Raw genomic sequence first — 19,299 nt, forward strand, 5'->3', positions numbered from 1 at the left:
CGGAGCCCTCCAAGGTGGCGGAGGAAGGCGTGCGTCAATGTGCTCCATGCCAGACTACCTGCACCATAAAGGAGCCTCTGCAGGGCCTGGAGGTGGAAGACATGGACCTGGCTACGAAGACAGACCAGGCCCTGTCCTCCCTCCTCCAGGGGAAGACTCAGGACCTCTGCAGAGACCCAGTGCAGTCCTGGCCAGAAAAATTCCAGGGCTGTCCTCTGGAGCCTAGCCAGGATCCCTGGGGTTGGGCTCAGGGTGTTGAGCCGGTGCCAGAGCATGGACAGGACTAGGTAGTTCAGCACTAGTGCCCTCCCTCACAGGAAAACACTGGAACAGTCCTGTCCATCTCTGCAGCCGCTCACCCACCCTGGCCTCCAAATCCTGCCAGTTCTCTGGCGGAGAACGATGTCTGGTGGAAAGGTAAACACTGAGATAGAGCAGCGGACCCACACTCCACCGGATGGCTTGAAGCACGGATGGGAGGCAGCTCGCCTGCCACCCGTCCCCGACCACCAGGCCAGAGCTCTTGGCCCAGTTGACCCGGGCGGAGGAGGCGGCCGAATAAACGGCCTGGCAGGCCTCCACCCGCACCAGGTCGCCCAGGTCCTGGACCACGAGGAGCACGTCGTCGGCGTACGCCAACAGGACCAGCCGCAGCTCCGGCTCCCGGAGCACCAACCCTGCTAACCTCCGACGGAGGAGGCAGAGGAAGGGCTCGATCGCCAGAGCGTACAGCTGGCCCGAGAGGGGGCACCCTTGCCGTACCCCCCACCCGAAGCTGACCGGCTCGGTCAGGGTCCAGTTGAGCTTGACCAGACACTCCGCCTCAGCGTACAGCACCTGGAGAAAGCCCACAAACTGGGGCCCGAAGCCGAACGCCCGCAGAGTGCCCAGGAGGTACCCGTGGTCCACCCTGTCGAACGCCTTCTCCTGGTCCAGGGACAGGAGGGTGATGACAGACCATCCCTATGCCCCAGCTCCAAGAGGTCCCTGACTAAATACAGATTGTCAAAGATGGTCCAGCCTAGGATAAATAAATAAATGGAGATATCTTATCTCCTAGAACTGGAAGGGACCTTGAAGATCATCAAGTCCAGCCCCCTGCCTTCACTAGCAGGACCAAGTACTGATTTTGCCCCAGATCCCTAAGTGGCCCCCTCAAGGATTGAACTCACAATCCTGGGTTTAGCAGGCCAATGCTCAAACCACTGAGCTATCCCTCCCCCTGGTGTAGGTCTGATCGGGATGGACCACGTCCACCAGCACAGACCCCAGCTGCAGGAAGATGGCCTGCGCTACGACCTTATAGTCCATGCTGAGGAGCGAGATGGGACACCAACTCCGAAGGTCACGGGGGTCCCACTTCTTTGGAAGCAAGGCGAGCACAGCTCGCCTGCATGAGAGAGGGAGGACCCCACTTTTCAAGGACTCAGCTCAGAAGGTGACTAGGTCCAGGCCTAGGACATCCCAGAACACGTGGTAGAACTCCACAGTCAGCCCTTCCATGCCTGGGAATTTATTGATGGGCATGAGATGGAGGACTTCTGAGAGCTCGGCCAGAGAGAGAGGCAGCTCCAGCCGGTTCCGGTCACCTGTGCTGACCATTGGGAGCTTGGTCCAGAGCACTCTGCAAGCTTCGGGATCGGTCAGATCTGGGAGGAAAGGCTCAGGTAGAAGGCCCTGGCCCTCCTGCGTATCTCCTCCAGATCCATGAGGGTGGGCACCATCCTCCACCAAAAGGCAGGTGATGTACTTTTTTGCTCCCCTCCATGGGGGGAGGGGGAGAGGCAGAACTGAGGTTGAGCTTGGGTAGAATATTCTCTGCGTTTGGTTTTTCAGAGCATGGAAATAGGGGGGAGGTTAAGGCTGAGCCAAGACCTTGATCCTCCCTTCCCAGAGTTCTGTGTCTGGGGATTGTAGCCAGGGGCGGCTCTATGTATTTTGCCACCCGAAGCACGGCAGTCAGGCAGATTCGGCAGCATGCCTGCAGGAGGTCCGCTGATCCCTTGCCTTTGGCGTACCCGCCACCGAATTGCCGCCAAAACCGCGGGACCGGTGGACCTCCCACAGGCGTGCCGCTGAAAGCCGCCTGACTGCCACCCTCACAGCAACTGGCAGGCCGCCCGTAGTTTGCCACCCCAGGCATGTGCTTGGTGCACTGGTACCTGGAGCTGCCCCTGATTGTAGCTGGACCTCTGCCTGGGGGCTGTGAAAAACTACAATATTCTCAGGTGTGTGTCAGTAACTGACTGTTACAGCCTGGCCTCCAGGGCAAGGAGGCAGTGCTTCTATATCGTGATGCCAACTTTTCCCAACCTAGTGGTAAAAATTTCCCAAATCTGGTGAAAAATTCCCAGATAAAGTTTTTTACAGTGCTTCTATATCCTGGGAAATTTCCCCAAACCTGGGAATTTGTGAGTAAAATGTTTCAACTTGTGAAATTGGGAATTTTCATTCAAAACATTTTACTCAAAAATTCCCCAGGATATAGAAGCACTGCAAAGAGACTGGGTGGGTTTTCCCCAGTGGCTTTCCGCTACACGGCCTCCCTGAACTCAGCGCCCTGCTCCCCGGAAGGTACCGCAGGGGTGAGGGCGGCTGGGCTCGACCCAGGGTAGGGGAACGCAGCATGGCTAAAGGCACGTTCAAAGCATCTAGCTCCCGCTGGGGCCTAGCAGAACCCAGGCGGCTCCAGCCCTGAAGGGCGCCTGGCACCACCACATCCACCTCACTGCAAGGCGGGGCCAGCGCCTCCCGGCCCTTTAAGTCCCGTCCCCCGGCACCGCCCCCGTCCCCGGACGCTGACATCAGCCCTCAAATAGCCGCGCGGGGTGGGTGCGGTCCCATCTCATCGCTCTAGCTCCAGGCCGTCGCCAGCAGGTCAGAGCCGTGCCGGGGATGGGTGGGGTGCCGCCTGGGCCGGGGCTGCTTTATGGAGGGAGGTCGGGGCCGGGAGCGGGGGGAACTTGCCTTGTCTCATCCTCGGGGGTGAATATGGGGCCACTGGGGGCTGCTCCCGCTCTTTCCCGGCTGCTGTAGGTGCCGCGCTCCGGGCAGCTCCCCGCGGGACTGGGGAGTTCCCGTGGGCGGGCCGGGTGGGTTTGGGTACCGGTGAAAGCGGCCGGCGTGCGGGGCTGTTACTGGGTCCTGCCTGTCCGGCTGCTGGAAGCCGGTGCCGGGCCGCGCAGCAGGGCCAGGTGCGCTGCCTGCCCCTCGTGCGCAGCGAGTGTTACGCTGCAGTTCCGCGGGCTGATCGAGCGGGCGCGGCCCCGGCTTCCCACGTGTCAGAACAGCAGCCGGCTGACCTGCCCCCGGGTCTGGGGCTGGGCTGAGCCCCTGGCTTGGTGTGCCTGGGACCCGGAGCTCGGCCGTGCCACTAGGTGGCTTTGCTCGGTGCCGCTGCTAGCGAAGGCTGCCCCAGGACCCCCTGTTTGCAGGCTCTGGGCGGGAGGGTGCTGTTAAATCTGTCACGGCTGGAGCGAGCGCACCAGTGGGCCCCCCAGAGGGGAGCTGGATAGGTGTGGTAGCTGCTTCGCCCTCCCAGAGATGGCCACTGGCGAAGGCGCTCGGGTGCTCTGGGGAAAGTCTGGGTCGCTAGTGCAGAAACTGCTGTCTCATCGGGGATCGTGACCCCTCTGCAGCCGGCTGGCGCTAGCAGTGTGTTGCTACAACAAACTTATAAATCAGGGGACTTCTGCAAACTGGCTGCTTGTGCTGCTGCTCCTGGCGCCAGGCCTACTCTCCTCCCCCTGCCATGAGCTCCCCAGCTTGGCAAGCAGCACAGTGGTTACAAAGGCCGGTGCGGGGCTGACGACTTCATGCTCAAAACAGTCTCCCGGCCTGGGCTCTCTTTTCTCTCCAGAAAAGGAAAAACTAGCAGTGCTTCTGGGTCTGACCCAATTCCCTGGACGCTGGTCCGTTTCCAGGACTCTGCTTCTAAAATGGAGCAGCAGAGACATGTGAGGCCTTTGCCCTCCCCTGAGGGACCTGCCACTTAGAACAGCCACAGCTGGTCCCTCAGGCAGGCTAATGCTGCTTTGACCCAGAATGCAAATAATGGGTGAGCTCCCCAGCTCCTAAGTCCTTTCCCTCCAGCCGTGGCTGGTCAGGGTGTGGCCATGCCTGGCATCCACTCCGTAGCCTACTCTTGGGCAGTGTGGTGTGAGGTGGCTGCACTTCATCCATAGCCTCCAGGCTGCTTTTCTCAGGCTGTGGTGTGAAAATTCCTCATTGAAGAGCTTGGATGAGAGGCAAGGAAGGCCTGGTCTAAGGCAGTAGTTCTCAACTAGGGATGCGTGTACCCCTGGGGGCATGCGGAGGTCTTCCAGTGGGTACATCAGCTCATCTAGATATCTGTCTAGTGTTTGAACAGGCTACACAAAGCACTAGCGAAGTCAGTGCAGACTAAAATGTCATAAAAATAGTGACTTGTCTATACTGCTTTATATACGATGCACTGAAATGTAAGTAGAATTCTATTTATATGGTGAAAATGAGAAAGTCAGTAATAGTCTGGCTGTGGCACTAGCATTTTTATGTCTGGTTCTGTAAGCAAGTAGTTTTTAAGCAAGGTGAAGTTTGGGGTATGCAAACAAATCCAACTCCTGAAAGGGGGAGAGTAGTCTGGAAAGGCTGAGAACCAGTGGTCTTGCAGACAGTTTGTACCAATGTAGCTGTTCTGGATAGGGTGGGGCTCTGCAGTTTTTAAATCCGCTGTGGATGCTGTGCTGCTGGTTTAGAGGTGCCTCCCCTGCTGGCATAGTTAGTCTTGTATGACCAGGCTGCAGCTGTCCCTTGTTATCAGTAGAACAGCAGCTACTGGAGTTGCATAGTGGCAGTGGTTCCAGTGCTGTGTAGATCGCTCCTGTGGAATGGCCTCCTGAGGCAATGGAGCTGCTGTGGAATTGCACTGGTCCTAGCATGGGGGTGTTTGGCTCCAGGGTTTGTCCTTCTCCAGCACTCTGTGCAGGATTCTGGGGGCAGGGAGAGGGTATTGCAGGTAATGGATGAATGGGGGTTAGAGCAATCACTTTGATCCTTTATTGGCCCCTCTTGTGGGACAGCAGCAAATCCAGATGGGTGCTTGGGAGCAGGATGGGCTCTCTGGTCCCAGGCTGCCTGATGGCTATGAACATGTAACAGCCCTGCCTTTGGCATGGCTAGCAGAGGGAAAAGGCCTTGTCCAGCTCCCAGTTTGGCAAGCTCCAGTATCAAGGTACAGCAGGTCTGGGCTTGCGAAGGCTCGGGGGAGGGTGGCAGCATGTCCTGGGGCAGCAGATTAATAGTGTGTTAACAGCCTGTGTTCTTGGGCTGGAATGTTTTATGGGAATCTGCTCACAGCTGAATTGAGGGCCTCCATAAAGTGAAACTACCCCATAAAACAGCAGCTGCTGTTCATGTGAATCGACCTGCTGCTTGCTGGCACCGCTCCAGGGGCAGGCAGAGCTGGCATTTTTATTCCCATCTGTAATGAGCATCTCTCTGCAGCTGGCTGAGCCCCTGAATTGCGGGGGGGGGGGGCTTCTAAAGTTTCATGAGATGCCGATCTGGCTTGTGCCTCCTGCCTTCACCACATCCCCTCTGCCTCCAGGGTGCTCAGTTCTGGAAACTGCAGGTTGGAGTGGCTCCTGTCTAGGGTCCCAGAAGAGCTCTCCTGGGTGGAGGTGCTAATCCTGGGCTGCCCAGCTCTGAGCAGGGAGAATCTGCAGCGGGGGGAGGAGAGACTCTTAACCCCTCCCCCCCAGTAATCCCTACTGCCTCCCCCACTAGTCCATCTGCAGCTCCCCCTCAAGCCAATAGGCTCCAAAGAGCTGACCTGAAAGCCAAGAGAGCTGCAGTGTGCATGGCTGAGTCTCCTTGTGGCTTGGGTGCTGTGGGCCCTCCCAGCTGGAGCCAAGGTCCGTGCCCTCAAGAACATGGGCTGGAAGTGAGTGGATGTGGGGGTGGCAGGAGGAGGGGTGTGAGTAGTGTGGCTTCTAGGGTGGGGCCTTTTCTCCCTCCTGATCTTCCCCCCCACTTGGCAGTCTCAACAGCTGAAGCTGCAGACTCTGTTGGCTCCTCTTGGAGTTACTACCTTTGAACTGCAAAAATATCAGCATCCTCCAAGTAAGCCTGCTGCACCCCTAACCACAAGGCAACTCGGCAATCCCCCTCCCTTTAACTGCCACTTACAGTATCTAGAGAGAACACAGAAGATTGCTAACATCCATTTCTTACTTAAACTGCAGAAGTGGGAACACTGAGCATCCTTAGCTGCACACAGACACTGTCCACATTTGACAGTACTGTGGAATAGCTAATCTTTAGACCCACACTTCATTTAATCTGCTGCTTTTTGGGGGGCAACTGGCAAATCCATTACAAAACCGGCCAAGCCAGTCTGGCACCAACCAGGTGGTAACCCTAGCTCCTCCTCTTGGGCTCTTGGGGGTGGGGGAGTGACAGACGAAAACCGAGCTGGTCCAAACTCCTGGGGAGGAGAGCGGGGTGGCTTTCCTTCCCTGTCCTGAGCTGCTGCTCCCCAGCCAGGCTCTCTGCCCAAGGGCCCAGCATGGGGCTTGTACCCTCTTGCTGGCTCGCTCCCCTCCTTGGCAGCTCTTAGCCAGAGCCCTTCATGTGGGGTGTCTCGGTCCAGACACATGCCTTGTGGAGCCCTGTACTCTGGTGTGCCCACATGAACATGCTGCCCTCGTGGGACCCAAGCATGGCAGTGCCCCTGCACTTTTGGTGCCCTTGGGTCTGTGGCTGGCTTGTGTTCTGTTGCCATGGCAACACCCCCGGGGGACCCGCCCACACTTCCAGGGGGTTTCCTGTTTGTGGGGATTTCAACAGCAGCAACTCCCCCCTCCCTGCTCAGATGTGGGGGGGGGGGGGAGATCAGTTCCTCTGAGGGCTTATCGCTTCCTGGCCACCTGGGTGCTAAACTCTGGTGGCTGCTTTCTGCTCTGCGGGATTCAGTAGCATCCTCTCCCCTCCCCCAGGGCTGGCTCTCTTGTCTTCCAGCCTCCAGCAGACTCCATCTGTGGCAGGAAATCAGGCCTGTCTCCACCAATTTCAGTTACTGCTGATCCTTGGCCCAGAGCCCAGTGCTGCTAATGCTCCTGGGGAGCTGCCTTTCACAGCCACTCCAGGCTGGGCCTGATGGCTGCCTCTCTGCAACCACTCTCCAGAAGCTCAGCTACCTCTTCTGTGGCTTCCCAGGTAGGGCCACTGACCTGGACACGGGCCCTTCCAATTCCCCTTCATGCCTTTTCTGGGGCCTGTCTTCAGAGAATCCTTGCCAAGAGCCTCTGGCTAAGCACCAGAGTCTGTCCCACTAATCTTATGGGAAGTGGGGTGCTCTCCTTCCCTCTCAGCCCTCTTGCTGCTGTCTGAGCCCTGGTGCAGGCCAGGCCCCACTTGATGTTGCTCCAACTCTGCAAAGCTTCACTGCCGCTGGTGAGCGGAAGTGGGCTCTGACCCTTTAGGGTGCTCGGCCACCCCTCCTGTCTGCCAAGGACTGATCCAAGGCTTGGCATGGGGGTGAGGGGCTCTGGGGACAGCCCTCCTCAATCAGCTTCTCAAAGTGCCTGCAGGTCCCACTTGGGGGGGCAGGTGGAAGCACAAATAAGTGAGTGAGGGCATGTCTGTATCCAGAGAATGTAAATGATGCAAACAAATCTCCAGCCAGCTTGTGGGTTCTAGCAGTGGCTGCTTGCAGCTACCTTGCTGCCTGGATGGGACAGGTGCTGCCTCCTCCACCCATGTTCCCAGTGAAGGGTGTGGCATAGCACACTGGCCTGGAGGCAGCTAGCCCAGTCCCACTGTGCAGAGTGTCCAGTTTGCTGCCCATGTCCAGACTGAGAGAACAATGAGCTAGCGTAGCCTGATGCTCTCCAGACAACAAGATCCTGCTGGGACCCAATTAAAGCAACATTTGCCTAGATTTCAAGACCAGAAGAGATGGTTGTGATCATCCAGTCTGAGTGACTGCTTAGCACAGGCCAGAGCCTCCCAGCCAGGGATTCCTGCCTCCAACCCAGAACTGCCAGCTGAGCTCAATGTAGAATCTCCATGTGATGTCAAATCCCCACATCCCTTGCCAGTTTACTTAGTGGCTAATTACCTTCACTTAATCTGCTGTTGCTTTTCCGTTAGCACTTTGTTGATTTCAGTTTCCAGTCATTGGCTGAGGTTGCTCATCTGGCTGGTTAGATCTTTGGGTACAGGATGTTGCCTCTGTCGGTGTTTGAGCACTTTGTGAAGCTAAATACAGTAAAGCTTTATCTGGCATGTTGGGGTGTGTGTGTACCAGTTAGTCAAATTCTGGTTAACTAAGAATTATACTTGCCAAGGAAGGGAGTCTCCGTGCAGGAGGGGGCTCGGGGGTGGGGTGCAGGAGGAGGTGGGGGGCATAGACCATGTACAGAGGTAGCACCCCCTTTCATCATGCTTCATGACCCTCCTGTGTGTGTGTGTATCCCATGTACACATTGAGAGTACATGTTTGGGAAGCGAGCCTGGTGAATAACCAAGTCCCTGCTCACCAGCCAGCTGCCCAGCCTGCAAGGGCACCACATCCTCTGGTCCTAGATATGACCATGCACTTGGCTGTGTGGCTGAGGCAGCCTGGCTCTAACCCTGCTTGTATTACACCGGTGGGCACACTCACGTGGCTGTGATGGCTCACAGGTAGGGACTATTCTGGGAAATGAGATGATGTAGGTTTCCTTCTTCCCTGACATGCTGGGACAAAGCTGCGTTGTGCCGTCAGCTCTCACACCTGGCAGGATGAACTGGAGAATTGGTGGCACCAGCTCCTCTCCTGGCTCAGGTCCAGTTTATGGCCAACTGCTGGCCTGGCATGTACCAAACTGATGTAACCCCTACTGTAGGGAAACCAAACCCTGTCTAAGCAGAAATGTTCTCAGAAAAGTATCCATATAAGGGCTGGACTGGGCAGACTTCCCACATGCCCTGGACTGTCCTGAGCTTGAGAATGTGAAACTAATGGGGGGGGGGGGGTGTGCAGAAGTTAAACCTGGCTCAGTGAGTGGGTGATGAGCAGTGAGTCAGGCAGCATCTGGCCTCCCATTAAGTGGCCCCTTCATGGTTCAGCGAGCATGTGCTAGAAAGGAGCTAGATCTGCATAAGGGCTGAGGTGCTGGCTTCCTAGGAATACTGCCTGACAGTCTAACCGGCATGGTGCAAGTGTGGGCATGAGATGCTCTCTGCAGAGCTGATCTAGTAGGGAAGGTGTCTATTCCCAGTCTTGGAGATGGCAGGGAGTCACCTCCTAGCAGCGCTGCCCCAGGTCTTCCTTTCTCTCTTCTCTTCCTTCCCCCTCCCCCACCAATGGTAGCTGTACACTTGTGCTCCTGGACTGCATGCCACAGAGGAGTGTGGTGGACACCAGGCTGCAGTGACTGCCTGGAGCCTGGCTAGGGCTGACCTGGGAGGAAGATCATGGCTCTGCCCATCCTGAGTGAACTGGCTGCTGTTGCCCCCTAAACAGGCTGGGATCCAGGGGTGAGCTAGCCCACTCCTTGTCTCGAGTGCTGGTTGGGAGACCTGCCTAGAGAGTTGGGCTCCCTGCACAGGGTGGTGAAGGGGGAGACAACCCACCCGCTGCAGTGCAACCTGAGGAGCTTCTGGAACAGGCTGTGACAGGACTAGCCACCGTCTGTTTCCCACCGTGTGGGTGGTTCTGGCCAGCTGCACTGAACTGGAAGGAGCCGCCTGCAGCATAGAGGGCTGGGAGTTGGCATGTGGCAGGGAGGGGCTGGAGCCCTCAGGGCTGGCTCCTTTGTGTGAAGGGCTCCCAGCTGGGTGTGTCTGCACCCCCTTAGACTGGCTCTCCTGCCTCACACCTGCCAGCTGTGGGGAGCTGCAGAGGCAGGGTGTAGACCCAGAGCAGCAATTCCACTGCTGCTGAGCTGGGTCTCCCCCTCCAACCTGTCAGCCATGCAGGCACCTCGCTGGGGGCAGATGGTCTCTGCCTCAGTAACACTGGCTCTGTGCTTGTGGATGGCAGCCACTGATGCACCTGATGCAGGGGTGAGCACTGACTGTGGCTGGGGTTTAGGGGACTGCCGAGGACAGGCAGGCAGGGGCCATCGATCAGGAGGGTTGGTAAGTCTTGTGCTGAGGGAACAGAGCCAGTGGGATGGCAGGCTCGTACTGCAGCTGCTTTCTCAGACCAGTTTGGGGGTGGCTCAAACCTTCCCTTGTGCCCAGCTAGCTGGGTGAGTTCTCAGGGGAGCTGTAGTGAAACCCAACAGCCCCAGGCCTGATGGGATCCACAGTGCTGGGGGTTCAGGAGATTACTGGCTTCACCCCCACCCTGCCTACTCAAGTACCTCTGGAAAGAGCATTTCAGGCCACCTTAGCACAGAGGCTCAGGCCCCTTCCCCAGGCATCTGTAGCCTGGTGGTGGGAGGGGGGTAGCATGACTGGCTTTCAGCTCTGGAATAGTGCCCCTCCCTCCTGTGTGTGCCTGGGAGCCCCTCCCTGGATGGGTGCATGTGCCATTCTGTCTAGGGGAGCACTCTCACCCCTCCCTTGCTATATTGGCACCAGACCTGCTGGGGGAGGGCCTGCTTCCTGCCCCAGGAACGGTGCCCAGAGCTGCAGCATCCCTGGCTTGTGGCATCCTCTCAGCTGCTAGTCTCACAGTGACACTGAGGGATAAGGCAGGAGGCTGGAGGGAGCCGAACTACTGACAATCTCCAGACTTGATTAAATCGCCAAGTTGCTCAATAGCAATTGTCCCTGGCTGGGAGTGATTCACCCCTCCCCTCCCCCGCTTGAGTCTGGGCCCCAGAGCCATTTCCCAATCCTGCAAACATTCCACAGGAGGAGTGGGTGCTGGGTCCACTGGGGGCCTTGCAAGGCCCGCTCCATAGTGATGGGTGGGGTGGGGAGCCAGCAGCTGGGTGCCCCTGTGTCTCTGGGTTGTGCTGCTCCCTTGTTCAACCAGCTGAGAGTCAGGATTATAAGGAGCTCCCCCTGACTGAGCTGCTGGGGAAGTGGGCAGGGAGCAGTGGGGCTCTATAAATAATGGGGATCCCTGGAAAGGTCTCACTCCCATCTGGTACCAGGGCAGGGACCAGCAAATGCTGACTATTTCCTTCCCAGCCGGCTGCCTTGGAGCCTCTCCTTGCAGAATGGCTGGGGGAGCTGAAATAACACCTTCCCTGCCCCCCCCACTTCCTGCTCCCAGGATGGGGCCTGCCATGGACACTGCTGAGGGGTTGCTTGGATAGGAAATGCCCTGCAAGGGTGAGAAGTTGCTGTCCAGGAAGTGCTGGTGCAGCATCATGGTGGGGGCTGTTGGCTCAGCCCTGCCTCAGGGCTGGGGAGAGGAGGCTGGCCTGGCAGGATTGTTTATTGGGGCTTGTCTGTTCAGATCTCAGCCAGAGGCAGTTCCCGGTTTAATATAGAGGGTGGTGGCCGTTGTCCTGTCCACTGTGTCCAGCATGGGCCAAAAGTCCCTGCAAGGACCAGCTCAGCTGGTGTCTTGCGTGCCCTCTTCCCGTGACTCTGCTAGAGCTGCCCTGCAGGTGTGGATGGGTACCCAGGCTCAGCATACCAAATGCTGCTGTTTGCTCCCTCCAGGAGTGTCAGCAGAACTGCCCATGTTCACATCCCTGCAGGGGCCTGCCCAGCACCACCATCTGCCCTCCCTACAGTCCAGCCTTCTCCTCAGCTCCTGGGCATGGCCCCCTCTGCCTCCATCTTGCCCATGTGCTGCAGATGCCTGGGTCCTGTGTTGAAGGCCAGCAGCTGCTCCATTTGCAGCCTGCATCTGGGGCAGAGCTTGCAGCTTCACTCCCATGTTGTGAGGCAGGAATCCTAAGTCTCTCCTGGCCAGGAGAGCCCTTGGCTGAGTGCAACATTGTATGGCACCATGTGCAGTCTCCCTCTGCTCCTAGCAGCTGTCACTGCCTGGCCAAGCAACACTCCCCTGCTCCAGGTGGCGATGAGGTCTCCTGGCTGAGAACTCCAGCCCAGGCCTCACCCAGAAGTGCAAGCATGATTCAGCAGTGGTGGGAGGTGGAGCAATGGGGTGGATTGTATCAGAGTTGCAGCTCATTCATCCCTCTTCCTCCCCAAAAGCCTGGTCCCATCTGAGACACTAGCCTGCCCCCAGCAGGCCTGGGCAGAGGGAGCAGAACAAGTGGAATTGAGATTAGGGTGACCAGATGTCCTGATTTTATAGGGACAGTCCTATTTTGGGTCTTTCTTATATAGGCTCCTATTACCCGCCACCCCCACCCCCGTCCTGATTTTTCACATTTGCTGTGTGGTCACCCTAATTGAGATTGACCATCCCAGCAAGTAGGGAGGGGGGCAGCACCTATTCCCTTACATGGGGTGTCAGCTGAGAGTCAGTGAAGGGCTGGACTGGCAGCCCCAGCCAGAGACTCTGCCCTGGCCTGGCTGCATTTGTCCTGGGGCCCTGGTTCCCCCTAAGGCTCCATATAGCAGCCTGTGGGGCTGGGCAGCTGCCCTGCCCCTGCCCCTGCAGAACAGCTGCTGGGCTCCTCAGGCAGCTTGGGGCTGGGCTCAGGCCCTGGCGCGTCCTGCTTGGCCCCGGCACATAGCTGCGTTCCAGAGATTAGGGCTGGAATGTGCTTGGACGGCAGGGCTGTTGACTTTCCTGATACGGCACCCAGTGTATGGGGTGGGTGGGAGAGACTGGCTCCAGGACAGGCTCTTTCCCACCATCTGGAGAGAGCCTGGTCCCCAGCTGCAGCCAAGGCAGCGGCAGCTTCTTTTACAATCCTGACCCACCATGTTCTCGTCTAGCCTCCTCTCCTGCCCCCAAATCCAACTGCCCTGACCGTGCAGAATGGGCCTTGGCCCAGGGAGGGGGTTTGGGTGGGGTAGGGAGGGGCTGACATGCTGAATCTGAATGCCCCTGACCAGAGCTGACCCCACAGTGCCCCAAAAGCTGAAGGGATCCAGTCTTGGAATAGCAGAAGCAGGCACTGGGTGTGGGGAGGGGAAGCCATGTCTGGAGCCATCCCCACCACACAGCGTGTGAAGTCTGACCATCCCTCAAAGGAAATTCCAGCAGAGCTTCCTTCCCCTGGGGTAAGGGCCTTCTGAAAAGGCAGCCCTGAGCTGGGGGAGGGGCTATACTGAGTGAGGGAGCACATCCCTCTGCCCTGCACCTTGCCAGAAGGCAGAAAGTCTCCAATCAGTGCCCCTGACAGTCAGCTCTAGGGTGGGGCCTCCCCAGGGCTGGGAAATGCTGCTGTACACTGGATCAGCAGCCAGGGAACTGTAGGAGAGCCTCCCTCTTGCTACTGGTGCTGGCATGTCCCATGCTGTGGGGAGCTGGCTGCTGGGAGTGTCTTTGGAGAGACCCTGTTGGGCTGGTGCTGGGCACTGGGGGGTGCTCAGTGACCCACTGCAGTGCTGTGATGGGCAGAGTGATGGGTGGGTGGCTCCATGGAGTGTTTCTCTGTGTGCAGTGATTGGTCTGTGGGTGGAACCTGGGTGCTGGGCTTCCCTCTGCAGGCTCAGACCGCTCCCAATCTGACTAAATGCAGGATGGGCTGTGGGTGGGTTGGCCCCAGCTCTTATTGCTGTCTGCTCCCAGCCAGGGGATGTATGGGGCTCCCTCTATCTGGAAGGTCCACCAGGTGGGGCCAGCCCTGTCATGGTGTGTGCCCCTTGCAGACCCTGGGGAAGGGGGACACAACCTGGCAGCAGCACTTACACTGGGGCTCAGAGCTGCAGGGGAGGGAGGAGCACTGCCATGCTCTCCCCTCTGGAGAGAACAGGGTGTGGGGGTGCATGCAGGATGCTGTGCTGGGGACTAGGCTCAAGAGCTCAATGAGCACAGGATCTCCTCCCTGCTGGCTTGATGAAATCTTGAGCTGGATGGGAGATGCTCAGCACCACAATCACAGGCCCAGGGCTCTCCTCCCCACCAGGAAATGGGCCTAGAGCATGTGTGCCTCTGCTGGGAGTGGACAGGGCTTTCCAGCTGTACCTGTGTAGTGGTGCAAATGCAGATCCTTCCTTGCCTGGCCTGGGTGCCCACTGCTCGTGGGGCTGGCTTGCGGGGAGGATGCTGCAACCCCTCTGACCAGCCCCAGCACATGCTGCTCCTGCTCTGGGGAGACCTAGCCTTGGGACTGCAGAACAGAGCTGCCTCCTGCAAGCAGGGGAGGTCTTTCCCTGGCCTTTGGCAGGTGTGCCCCAGTGTAGTAGAGACCCCCAAACTCAGAGCAGGGGGGGAATGTTCTCTGGGCAGCCTCTAATCCACAGCTAGCCAGGATCAACTCTGCCCTGGGATGCCCAACAGTGGCCAAAGGGGCTGGGCCCTTAGTGCCAGTTAAGTCTGGCTGATGGCTCCTGGCTCCCCCAGCCTCTGTGTTGCTATGTCATGGCTCAGACTGTAGAGGGCACCACACTCACCTGCCCTGTCTGTGTTGGCCCTGCAGACACTGCACCGTTGCCATGGCAAACAGGGGACCAGCCTATGGACTCAGCTGGGAGGTTCAGCAGAGGATCGACAAGCAGTACGATCCAGAGCTGGAGCAGATGCTCACCCAGTGGATCCTGGCGCAGTGTGGGGACATCCAGTCACCTGAGCCCGGGAAAGAGAAATTCCAGGAGTGGTTGAAAGATGGCACAGTAAGTATCACTGGGGTTGGAGGATCCCCCGTGTGCCCCACCAGCTTGGGCTTTCTCACATGAGCTGGGGTGTCCCTTCCCCTCCAGAGAGCTGGAGCCCCAGGCAATTCCCCCTCCTTGATGTGGCAGTGAGATACAAGCATCCTCCAGGGTCTCTGTGTGGGGGCAGCACAGCTTTACAGACCAGAGGCACCAGGTCCTCCCTACTGCCCCTGGAGCCTCCCCCAGCAGGGCTGGAGCACTCCAGGGCACACGCTGGCTATGCTGAGCTAACACTGGGTGACTCTGCCCCGAAGGAACTCCTGCAGATGGTCCTGTCCCCAGATACAGGGTGCTGTGGAGACTGCCATTGAGACTAGCCTAGAACACTGGCTGAGTCCTGGGTTTATCCTTGTCCTTCCTGCCCAGGTGCTCTGCAAACTCATCAACAGCCTCTACCCAAAGGGCCAGGGGCCTGTCGCCAACACTGATCCCTCAAACAAGGCCTTCAAGCAGATGGAACAGATCTCCCAGTTCCTGCGGGCTGCTGAGCAGTATGGCATTGCACCCACTGACATCTTCCAGACTGTGGACCTCTGGGAAGGTAGGGAGAGCTCGGGGGTGGGGGGAAGGGTTGGCCTGGCACATAATTGTCCTGGCTCCTGTGGTAGGCTTAACCCCTAGCATGGGGATGAGCAGGGAACCTCTGAGTTAGAAGCTCCACATGAGCGGCCTGCTCTAGATCCAGCCCTTGCACTGTGCAGAAATCCAAACTCTCCCCCTTCATGGGGTCTGGCTTCATCAGCAGAAGGCTGTCTCCCCAGGTTCTGCTTATCCTGGGGATCCTCCTCCAAGGTGACTCAGCCCATGCCCTAGATCTTCTCCCACATCCCTTGTATCTGGGTGGGGCAGTGGGTCTCCTGCCTCTGAGTTAGCAGAGCTCATTTGACCCTTTCCCAGCAGGCTCCACAGCTGCTAGCGGGGGTCAGCAGATGCTTCTGCTGAATGCAGCCAGCCTGGCACATCCAAAGGCTGTGCTTGGACCCAGGAAAGGGGGATGGTATTGCCACCATTCTCTGGAATGGCTACTTATCTTGAACCCTGGCCAGGGCTCTGCCCCAGAGAGCTTGGGGGTGAGATGAGCGGCAGGCCCCACTGGCAGGTAGGATTGGGTTACTGACCCCCTCCAAGTGCTGCCTGGGCTCGCTGCAGAGGCTGGGCTCTGTGCTGAATACACCTAGGTCAGACCACAGCACGTCACTCACAGGCTCTCTGCCCTGCCAGGAAAGAACATGGCCTGTGTGCAGAGGACCCTGATGAATCTGGGGGGCTTGGCTGTCACAAAGCAAGATGGGTTGTTTGTTGGAGACCCCAACTGGTTCCCCAAGTAAGTAGCTCTTGAACTTCTGAGAGTAACAGAAAACCAGCCCCTCAGGCCAGAGTGGTGGGTGGTCAGGCCAAGCAGGCGTGGCCCAGCCCAGGGTGCAGTCGGGTTTGGGTCTTCCTGTTTCTAGCTGACTTGAAGCCACTGGAAGTGGAGCTGGGCAGCCTTGCTGTGCAGGAGCCACCTCTCCCAGCAGGAGGACTCTAAATGATGCAAGCACCTTCCAGTGCTCTGCTGCCCCCTCTCCCCCAGCCTGCAAGAGGGACTTGGGCTCAGACTGTGACTGGCTTGGGGACTTGGCTACATGGAAGCAAAGTGACTTAGGTCTCTCCCACTCTACAGAGGGACAGGATGTCTGCTCATCCAGCCTGACTGTCCTGAAAGGTCCTGTGGTGTAGTCAATACAATGAAGGCAGAGCTGTCACTGGGCCCCACTCAGCTTCCCTTCCACAGTGCAGTGTGAGCCACTCCTCTTCAATGCTGCCTAGCCATTAGGTGCCACCCAGGTGCTTTCCCTGTGACCTCTCCGGTCTGACTCATGTTTTCCTCACCCCCAGGAAATCCCAGGAGAACCGCCGCGACTTCTCTAAAGACAAGCTGAAGGAGGGTCAGAATGTGATTGGGCTGCAGATGGGCACCAACCGGGGTGCATCGCAAGCAGGCATGACAGGCTATGGGATGCCACGCCAGATCCTCTGATCAGCCCAGCTTGGCAGCACTCCCTCTCCACCATCCCTTCCCCCTCCTCTCTAGGGTTTAATATATTTGTCTACAGTCTAGAAAATTGGGGAGTGGTGCCTTGAACACCCCCTGCAAACCACCACAGTGAAACCTGCCAGGGCCTCGTGCCCTGAAAGTCTGCATTCAAAGCTCCCCATCCCAGCACCTGGGGGGGGCCCTAGCACCCAGTGTGCAACACTGGGGACAAGACCCAGAACTCCCCCAAACTGTTACAGAACTAGGGTGTAGGGACCAAACTCCATTTCCATACAGACCAAATGACTGTCTAGACTGACATTGGGACCAATCAAGGCTGCCCCCTCCCACCCTTCCATCAAAGCCAAGTGCCAAAGCCATGGCTGCTAGCTGCTAGCCAGATCTCTCCTCCCTGGGGCTTGGGGCTCTGTCTGAAGCAGCAAACCCACTTCTTGCATTCCAGATACCCAGGCCAGTGGCTCTTGCTGATCTGTCAATAGTCTTAGGACCAAAAATCTCCTTTGCAGGGCTCGGTCTAGCTGGTCAGCTGTAAGACCTGCTAGCAAGTGTCTTGTGTCTAATCCTGCGCTTGTGCTGCAGAGCTTTCTGTATTGTCTCAGAGTAACTCTCCTGTGCTAGTAACGAAACATGTAACATGATCCAGGCTCCAGTAGCTGGGATGGAGGCAGAATGCTGCCCAGCTGGGGCTGTGAAGAAAGGGCTGCAATACCCTGCCCTGTTGACCCTGGGACTTGGGACAGGGCATTGTCAGCCAGCTGATGGTCTGCCCTCAAGGTTAGGAGCAGCTGTGTGCTGGGCTCTCCCCATGGGTGGAGGAGCTAGGAAGTGCATTGCACCTGGAGCTAGCCCCACTGTTACAACAGCATTGCTCCTGGCTGACTTGTGGCTTGACCCTAACCCTAGCTGGTCCAGCAGTGCTGCATGACCAGCTCTGGAGCTGGGCCATAGCTGTCACCTGTGCTCTGATGACTTTGACTGTGGAATGTATCTCTGAGGTCACCAATCAGAATAAAGGTCACCCAAATCTTGTTTATAACCCTGAGTCCTTGTGTGTGATGAGAAGCCCGGCACAAAGCAGTGTGGGGAGGGACACTAGGCAGCTCATGCAGGGTTGGCTCAGCTGGCAATTCTCGCAGATGCTGTTGGGGCAGCAAAGAGTGAAATGACAGTGCAAGTGAACAGGCACCCCTCCCCCCCACACACAATCTGCGGGAAAGGGGAGCACAAAGGGATAGTGCCTGGGCTGTGTTCAGGCTCAGGTCCCTTTGTGCTGGAGGGAGAATGAGTTGGTGGAGACCAGCTGGCTGCTCCTATTGGCCCAAATTCCCCTGTCTGGGATGGCACCAGAGGCCCCCTGAAAGGGAGTGAGGCCAGACCTGCACTGGTGGGAGTGGCCTGCTGGCACTAGGCCTCCCCTCCTGTACTGAGCTGGGCCTCCCCTCCTGTACTGAGGGGCAATCCACAAAGGATCAGGCATGTCCATGCAGAACAGCCTGTGCCTTTAAGCAGCTGGACTGAGTGGGTAGGCTGGCAGGTCAGGGGTGGGCCCTCTGCCTTGGCTGTGCCATGGCCTGTGACCTCTAAGAGGATGAAATGGGCAAAGGAGGCAATGGGGTAATTACTTGAGCAGCTGTAGGAGCTGCAAGCAGCAGCCTGCTGCCCAATCACTGTTACAATAATGGCCAGACAGCAGCAAGCTGAGCATGGTTTGTGTTGTTCATCCCCCTCCCAGGACTCTGGGGAATCCAGAAATCAGGGCCCCTAGTTTTGGAAGTCCCTATTGGGGGCCCCTGGATAATGAGGTAGCTCCTGACAGGAGTCACCCCCTCCTCAGCCTGCTGGCAGCAGCTCTGCTGACACTGGGTCCCCTGAAGCAACAGGGCTGGAGGGGCAGGGTGATTGTAGGCTCCCTGAAGTGGCAGGATGCTCTTGGTGGTAGAATGGGTGTCTGGCTGTAGTCCTCGGACTTCTCATGGGCTGTTCATCTGGGTGGGTTGCTCAGCACGAGGTGTGGAAACTAGCTGTGGTGGGGCATCAGCTCTGCTCCCAAAGTACCTGGAGCTGTTTCTGCTTCTCCCCTCTGGGCTGCTTTGACCTAGGGGTGCTAGGTGGCCCATCTACACAGGCACATCTACTGTCACTAGGTCTCATTGACCTTTACAGTGGGCAGCTGGCTTAGGAGGAGTCAGTCACCTGAGGCCCTGGCAGTGTGTGGCAGGCTCTTCTGCCCTTGGGACACTCTGCTCCCTGGTGTCTGGGGGTTGCCCAGCTGTGAGAGAAGCTGCAGAGTTAATGCTGCTGCAGTCAGGATGGGCTGCTCAGAGCAGAAGCCAGTAGGCAGTAGAGCTGGTTGGTCTGGCTCTACGTTGGAGCTGGGAGTAGTCTGCTCTGCACTGCTGAAAGCAGCAGCTTGGGTTTGGGTAGAGTGGAATCTGGTTCACTAGTTAATGTCCTAGCCAGGGCAGCAGGAGATGTAGCACCTCCCAGCTCTGCATGTCCTGTCTGTCTGTATAATGGAGGCAATGGTGACCCTGGCAAGGGCCTGGCCCAGTATGGGCAGGGATCTGCTCAGAAGGGCAGCGCCAGCCATT

At 57.8% G+C, this 19,299-nt stretch overlaps 1 protein-coding gene across 1 annotated transcript; it reads left to right on the forward strand.

Moving 5' to 3' along the window:
• Positions 1–2,727: 2,727 nt before the first annotated feature.
• TAGLN2 (transgelin 2) lies at positions 2,728–17,744 on the forward strand. Its single transcript, XM_005310854.5, has 5 exons — positions 2,728–2,877; positions 14,436–14,628; positions 15,037–15,211; positions 15,892–15,994; positions 16,549–17,744. The coding sequence occupies exons 2-5, from the start codon at positions 14,452–14,454 to the stop codon at positions 16,688–16,690; spliced, it is 597 nt and encodes a 198-aa protein (XP_005310911.1). The 5' UTR covers positions 2,728–2,877; positions 14,436–14,451; the 3' UTR covers positions 16,691–17,744.
• Positions 17,745–19,299: the final 1,555 nt, after the last annotated feature.

Source organism: Chrysemys picta, chromosome 20 (genome assembly GCF_011386835.1).
Source record: "Chrysemys picta bellii isolate R12L10 chromosome 20, ASM1138683v2, whole genome shotgun sequence".
Classification (NCBI taxonomy): domain Eukaryota; kingdom Metazoa; phylum Chordata; order Testudines; family Emydidae; genus Chrysemys; species Chrysemys picta.